This window comes from Truncatella angustata (assembly GCF_020726525.1).
Source record: "Truncatella angustata strain MPI-SDFR-AT-0073 chromosome Unknown BKA67scaffold_5, whole genome shotgun sequence".
NCBI classification, from domain to species: domain Eukaryota; kingdom Fungi; phylum Ascomycota; class Sordariomycetes; order Amphisphaeriales; family Sporocadaceae; genus Truncatella; species Truncatella angustata.
Genome location: NW_025763385.1, coordinates 3,775,871 through 3,783,490, shown reverse-complemented (window position 1 = coordinate 3,783,490; position 7,620 = coordinate 3,775,871). Strand labels below are relative to the sequence as shown.

The following is a 7,620-nucleotide window of genomic DNA, read 5'->3' as shown; positions in this document are numbered from 1 at the left end:
CTACTCTATATCTTTACCTTATACGAAGAGCTAGTAATAAATTACTTATCGCTAATTATAATAGGGTTCGCCGACGACACGAACCTACTTAACGTCGGTTACGATACAAAGATAACTTATATATACTTAAAAGTAACGTAGATGACATATAAGGCATAAGTAACTAGGCACGGTATGGACTTCGCGCTAGAAAAGTGCGAGCTTATATACTTTATAAGAGCTAAAGACCCGTTAACGTTAGGAGTTCGCCTTAGAAACGTAGCTATAACGCCGGTTATGTTAACACGGTTCCTTAACGTCTAGTTCGATAAGAAACTAAATTAGCACGCCTATATAAAGAGAGTAAAATCGAAGTTCGCTATACAAAAGCTAGCCCTTATAAAGCTCGTACGAATAGCGTGGGGAATAGGCTTTTTACGAGCAAGGCTACTATATATAGTAATGATACGAACAGCCCTTATATACGGAGCGGCTACGTGGCACACTATTAGCGAGAGACCCGTAAGCCCGGTCAAAGCATTAACGAGCTCTTAAAACGAGTGCTTACGCGCTATTTACGGCGTATATAAGGCTATACTAACACGGATATTTAAAGCTAAATTAGCGATCCCGCCGTTAAACATTTATTTAAGCGCTTAAATAACGAAGTTCGAACTACGGATTCGTAAGAAAAAGACTAACAAGCTATTACGCACCGCTTACGTAAAGGCGACGCATATATTACGAGAAGCAAGGCTAGTTAGGCGAAGAAAGCCGTTACCGCTCCCCTTACGCCTAATAACATACCCGATCGAGAAGTACGAACGAGCACTAAGATAGGCCGAAGGACCAAATATACGACAAGCTCTCTTTAAACACTAGCAAAAGCGTAAACAAAGCGATAACGCTTCGTAAGATAATCGCTAACGTAGAACATTAGCCGACGAAGCCCTTAGAACCGGTCTAAAATAATACGAGAAGTTTAAGAGGAAAGAAGCCACGATAATCTTTTAAATCTAGTCTGAACAGATTAAACTCGTAGCCTTTTTATTTAGAATAAACGCGTTTAAAGCGTATATACCCCTTTACTATTATAGCGAAGCCCTTAAAACAGTCGTACACGTATTCCTTTATTACGGATTATTAAAAGAGACTTAAGCACGCTTAAGGAGCTTTATAACTCCGGTAAGATTAGATATACGTTACGACCTCGCCGCGGCTACGTTAATTCCGAAAGTGTTAAAGGTTCTAGTTTAATAGTTATTACAAACGGGGAGACTATTTAATATCGGGGATAGCCAGTCTTTTTAGGGGTAGTTACGTTGGTTAGGTGAAAACTAACGTCGTATTATAAACACTATAACGTAAACGTTATTAGAGCGTAAAGCACACGAAGCGTACGGGTTTTGTCTAGCCCTTAAGGTAAGGTTTACCGTACGATTTAACTCGGAGAGGTACCGAGGGACTTAGAGTCTTACGGCGTATTTAATAATAATAATAATAATATAATAACTTTTTATAAAACTTAAATTAATAAACTTAAATAAGTTTAAAGCGAGTACTTAAATAAAAAGTTTATTTTCTAAATAAATATACATTTAATCTTATAATATACCGTTTAAATTAATTTACGTTTATAAAGTAACGTATACTTTTATAATAATATTATTAACCACCCCTTTTATAATTTAAACTTCGTTATTATTAAGAGTTAATATTATACTTAAAACGAGTCCGACGAAATTTATAAAAGAGAGATTTATATAAAGTCCACTTTACTTAATATATATAAGTTTTAAGAAACTTTAATTAACTTACGTAAAAGTATCTTTTAAATTAAAAGTAAATAGTTCTTTTAACGTTATAATACCGTTAATAGATTTTATAAAATAAATCGAGAAGTCGCTGTTGGGACCGCCCAAGCTGGCGGGTTCCGCCGCCAGAATCGGCGGCTCGCACAGTGAGGGACCACAATGAACACAGCTACATGGAAGCTTGTACTGAGTACCTGAGCGCCAGAGCCCCTGGCTCATCCACAAAGATATTGCTGAAAGACCATTTTTGGGCACGCAACACTTCTGTACTCTTGTCTTCCGCACATGATTGCCGTCCTAATTGATCAGCTGGATTCACAATGTCTCCTCCTGATCCTACCCATTTCCTCGTTTCTTCGAGTTGTGGCCATTTGCTCTGTCGAATGTCCTCCTGGTAGCGGACAGCCATATATTTGTCGCCATGCTCGCTGCACGCAATTATCGTAAACAAGATGCATATCACGAAAATTTCTTGCGCGCCGTTGCCGAGCGTGAAAAAAATGAACGAAACCAACCTCGACGAAAAAAATGGTCATCTGAAAGATCTGCAGCTAACAGGAAGCTACTGGAAAAGGTGGTGACCTTCAATGCCAAGCTGTCTGAGGAATCCTTGATCAACGTAGCTGGTGTTCTCAAGAAGTGGCAAAGGTGAGGCAATGAGGGCAAGACGTATTTTTGATTACCTGCTGACGTGAATGCAGTTACTGCAAGATAGTCAATCTCGGAGACTGGGAACGGATGCTTGTCGAAATTCGACCTGCCATCGCCATGGATTTCTGTAGATTCATCTGTGAAGACTGTAAGATTACGGCCAGCAGCTCTTTGCATCTTTACTTCAGGCAACTTCAGCAGCTCTACACCAGACATGCAGGCATATTCATGGACCGCAATGTTGCCAATTCCGTCCGTCAGGTAACTTCACTACCCTCGCTACACGGAGAGAAAGTCCAGACTGACAATATAGAAGCACATCGATATCAATTTAGTGCCTGAATATGGCCTTCGCCCCCCCAACGTCAATGGCAAGCCTGTTGTAAGCGTTGCTGAGCTACGGGTCATTCTTACATTCAACATGGCATACGATACTACTGTGTTCCCTGGAGAGCGCCATCGCCTCCAATTAGCAGCCTGCTATCTAATTCAATGCTACACCGGGGCCAGACCTGCTGAGCTTGTTAAGGCCGAGAGAAAACGGCCGAAAGGTACATCCAAAGAAAAGCTCTTCACCTCCATGGCTATCATGGCCTCAAAGGATAGCACGGACGACTCTTCCGATGATACCTCCTCTTCATCAGAAAATCCATTCCCAGCAGCTAGAATCACTCGCGGACGACCCAAAGCACTCTGCTACGAAGATATCAATATGATGTTGGTACGTCATCCAACCACTGGTCGAGTTCTTCCGGCCATGTCGATTCGATTTACCCATCACAAAGGATCAGACAATAAACTGAAGCCGTGAGTCTTACTGTCGTTTTTTACTACTGTTGAAAGCGCCTAATAAGATTTTATCAGCACGACCTTCTTCTTTACCGCGACGAACAAGCTTCTGTTTTGCTCGGTGAGCATTATCATGGCCCTTGCGCTTGATGATGGAGCATTTGCAGCAGAGAACATTACAGATGCAGCGAGTGTACTCAAGCTGGGAATTCCCGCTGGCAAATCATCCCAGCCTTTGCGATGGAAGGCGTCAAAACTGAAGATTCCTGTGTTTCGGAAATTTGAACGAAACGGCCAGCTTTCCGAAGAGGAGGCCATGCTCTACAGCAAATACTCGTTCGATCTTGGCAATCAGAGTGAAAACGCAGGCTTTGAGATTCGTTGGACATCCAAGGTTTTCCGCAGAGGTGCATCAAATGCTGCAAATGGTGAGCAGGATCGAAATCTGATTCTCAGAAAAAGCTGACAGGTGAACATCTCAATAGGAAATGCCCCAGACCCAGTTCGAGATCAGATGATGCGCCACAACCCTGGATCGACCACTTTCTCTGGAGCATACTTGAACGAACAAGTGAATTTTGATCTGCAGAATACCTTCCTCGAAGAGGAAACCGAGGATGAGCTTTACAAGCTATTTGCTCATGTCAGCTTGACGCGCGACCCTCGGGCCCATCGAGACATGATTCCTCAACATATTTGGGACCGACTGGCTCCGGATCCTGAGATTACCAAGTTAGAGCAGGAACGAGCGATCCTGAAACGGGGACAACACCGAATTCAGGGCAGTGACGATGAAGTGCAGATCCGTATTCTGACAGAAGACATCAGAAGAATGCGTACACAGCGCGAAGCCAAGATTGTGAAGCAGTTTCGCCAAGATTACTTCTATAACAAGCCGACGCAGGATATTGAACAACAAGCCGGAGGTGGTATGGATGAAGAGTACCCGTCCCCTGAGGTTGATCTGGAGATCATTGAGCGAGCCAGATTAGCTGAAGCGCTGTGTAACCAGCCCGATGACATGACTTTTGACGAGATAACCGAGCTCCGCCTGAAGGCGATCGATTTCATGATGGCATTATGTGCCAGGAGAGAGACTGTCAAGCGCAATCGCATACGCCAGCGGGCAAAAGCAACAACAGCAGTGCAAATCGATCCTCTGAAGCAGGAGTCTGAACAGAGAGACTACCCACTTCTGATGGATCCAAGGGAGTGCCCCGACTGCATCGGCGATGAACGTCTCGTTGAGGCACAGCGACGATTCCGGTACAGTCGCCCCGAAGTACGCAACAATCATTTCGAAAAACACCACCTTGAAGAGAGGGAGACCGCGGAACGTCGCAGAGACGGGATTCAATGCAAACATCCCGAGTGCAAAGAAGAGAAGTTCAAGACAGTAGATCATTTCAGAGCACACGTGTCTACAGTTCATGGGGTCCAGCTGAGGACGTCGGAAAGTGTTCGGAAAAAGCGGCACGCAGATGACCGGAATAGGCAGATGCGTTCATCCAAGAAACACCGTGGTAGCTGAATTTTTGATATTTTATACATACATAGTATTCGTTGTACAATGATCGCCAGGCATCTTGCAAAGGAAGTTTTCGTGAAAGTGAATTTAAACCAGATGGGTGAATACAAACGATAAAGCAGTGCTGCTTGTACAGGAGAATGGACGAGGTATATGCGTCCTCTGAAGGGATTAAGGTGCTCGTCAGGTTCACTCGGCGGCTCCGTCAAGTCAGGCAGTCGCTCACCCTACCTCAGTCGCTCACTTCGTTCGCGCTGTTGCTCAGCCGGCTCAGGCTGTTGCTCACCCTGCTCCGGCAGTTGCTCACCTAGCTCAGGCTGTTGCTCGCCAGCTCAGGCAGCTCAGGCCGTTGCTCACCCAAGGGTTCACCCAACTAAAACAAGGCCTTGTGTTTGGACTTGCGAAGTCGGAGAGGGGTTACACGGCTATTTCTGGACGCCGTTGAACCGCTACTTCTGGACAGTCGTGACGATACAGACTCAAAACGTCTAATAAGGCGAAGAGCAACTTTTCCCCAAAGTAATTAGCGCCTTAATTGCCACATTCCAGCCAGAATCGGAGTCCAAATACTGTGCAATAAAAAGTTTGCTATGTGGGCATGATTGGGTGCGAATCTACTTTTGCTCTTATCCCGTAAAATCCATTCTGAGAGTCAACAGAATATCGTGCATTCACTTGAAGCTCCAGCACAGAAATTACAAGGATGCTCCATATAGGATGACATCGAATCTCACAAAAGCGGACCGAAAGCGACTCCCTTTTTCGTTGCTGCTAAATTGGACTACGTACACGTGGGGACATGCCGAAATTGGACGTGCTTGGTTCTTTACGTTGGTGGCTATTTCCCAACGAGCATAAACATGCCAAAAACCCAATGTGGTTCTGAACACTAGACCAATTTTGGCGTGTAGACCAAGAATGTAGATCTGCGTCGTCATTTCTTGTCGCGCCGGCTTACCACTCCTGGCAAAGCAGAACCCAGCGTCCGTAGATGGAAATCAATTAGCGTCGAAAATCCCCACTGCACTGCTTGAAAGATTCGCAGTAAGAAACTTACAACGAGAAGCATAACTGGACCGCGAATCTACTTTTGCTCTTGTCCCGCTGGATCCATTTCGAGGGTGCAGAATTATTCATCTACGGCTTTAGTGTGGAGCTTCTACAGTACAGTATGTACAGTACAATACTGTACATCACTCACTCAGGTACAGTAGAGGAAAAAGCGATCTCTCATTCGTGCACCGAATCTGGACATGAAATATATTTTTTTTTACAATGGTACTATACCTAAAACAGGATGCTATCCGAATGGGTGGACTGTTTCCCGAAAAGAGCATAACCAGGCAGAAAGCCTAAAGTTGCCTTTTGTCGCTTCGTAGGTCACTCCAAATTCGGTGGGTAGGCATCCCGGAATTACAGTACCACTCCTTGCAAGGCAGAATTTGGATTGTTCCAGCCTTCGCAAATGGATATTGATCTTGCTCGTCGACCATATAAATCGCGCATTACAGTACAGTCATCAGGGTCTCTCTGAAATTTCAAATGCTTTTCTTTCGACAAACAGTTCCTCCAATCAATTGCGTTTCAATGACCTTGAAACGGCGACACAAAGTATTGTTTCCACTATTGTTAGTCGGTTGACCGCTGGGCTCATGGAGTTAGTGGTTCACACGCGCTAGTTATCCCCGTAGAAGATCAAAGTTCATAGGAGCTGTTGATCCTCCCATCTTCATCTTAACAATCAACCCAAGGTCACTTTCAGGCAAATGTAATTCGGCGAGAAACGATGATTGTTCATCATGTTTCGCAGTAAAGACCGACCAGTTTATGTCACTGTAAGTCGGCATTCCGACAATCGTCGTACACCCTTCTGATTGATATGCCTTCAGTTGTTACCTTTGTCTTTGACAGCATATGACATTCCTGCCACGGACCGAACTTCATCCCGACAGCTGTTTAGAAGAGCGATCTTCCGCCAATAGCCTCGATAACAGTCATTTGTCTCTTTCGTGACAAACGTCAAGCTTTGTCGATCGTTACCGCGTACCCATTACATGAAACTCACCATGTACATACTTTATCAGCAAGACGACGAGGGGTGAAAGGTCACGTTCAAAGCTTGCATCCGGAGGTCCATAGGAGGAACACTGTCTTTGGGAGAGTTCTCGAAGAACAAACAACGACACCAAGCGCGCCCGAAAGCATCGATACTATAAAAAGGCTGGCAGCGAATGATATCTGCAAACGGAATCACCCACCGCTAAGGCATGTATGGATGCCAGTCAAAAACGAACATAGTTGCTGGACGTGTGATTGTTGCAACAAACAGTTCATCTAGCCAATCACATCCTGCAACTACATCGACCGAGTGGAATCGATGTATGCTCTGCCTTGCGATAGCTCGAGCAATATCGAAGACGACCCTGCACGAAGATTATTGCTCCAAGGTAAATTGCGACAGAAACCTCAAACACAAACAACCTCAGATTAACGGTGGTGGGAGCATTCACGGCCTGTCTTGGAAGTACCGAGTGTTTCCTCCAAATTCCCTACATATGACTGTCGGCGGCACCAAATGGCCAAGTAATGACGACGACTCCAAAGTCATGAGAGGTACGTGTGGCACAAAACATACAGATGTTACACAAGGGACAAATCAGGAACAACAACTCATCGGCTATGCGAGCGAGGATCGTACGACCAGACGAAGAAACTACCCAGAGCAGTGGAAAGCAGGCGAAATGGGGGCAAAGACGATGGACACGGTCGACTCAGTGAGGCGTTCTTCAGGCCGTGCTTGACCTACGATTGCATTTAAGGAGCAGACCGATAGCACCAGCTAAGCCACTTGCATTTAGC

General features: G+C 44.9%; 2 protein-coding genes across 2 annotated transcripts; both read left to right on the top strand.

Annotated features, from left to right (window-relative positions):
• Positions 1 to 2,035: 2,035 nt before the first annotated feature.
• On the top strand, positions 2,036 to 4,764 carry BKA67DRAFT_679631 (FluG domain-containing protein; the record flags this gene model as incomplete). The annotated part of the gene is made up of 5 exons (XM_046108880.1): positions 2,036 to 2,441; positions 2,495 to 2,705; positions 2,761 to 3,251; positions 3,309 to 3,661; positions 3,719 to 4,764. The coding sequence occupies exons 1-5, from the start codon at positions 2,215 to 2,217 to the stop codon at positions 4,762 to 4,764; spliced, it is 2,328 nt and encodes a 775-aa protein (XP_045957966.1). The 5' UTR covers positions 2,036 to 2,214.
• A 2,264-nt stretch (positions 4,765 to 7,028) lies between these two features.
• On the top strand, positions 7,029 to 7,562 carry BKA67DRAFT_537304 (uncharacterized protein; the record flags this gene model as incomplete). The annotated part of the gene is made up of 2 exons (XM_046100296.1): positions 7,029 to 7,208; positions 7,248 to 7,562. 2 exons carry the CDS (start codon positions 7,029 to 7,031, stop codon positions 7,560 to 7,562), a joined length of 495 nt encoding a protein of 164 aa, XP_045957965.1.
• Positions 7,563 to 7,620: the final 58 nt, after the last annotated feature.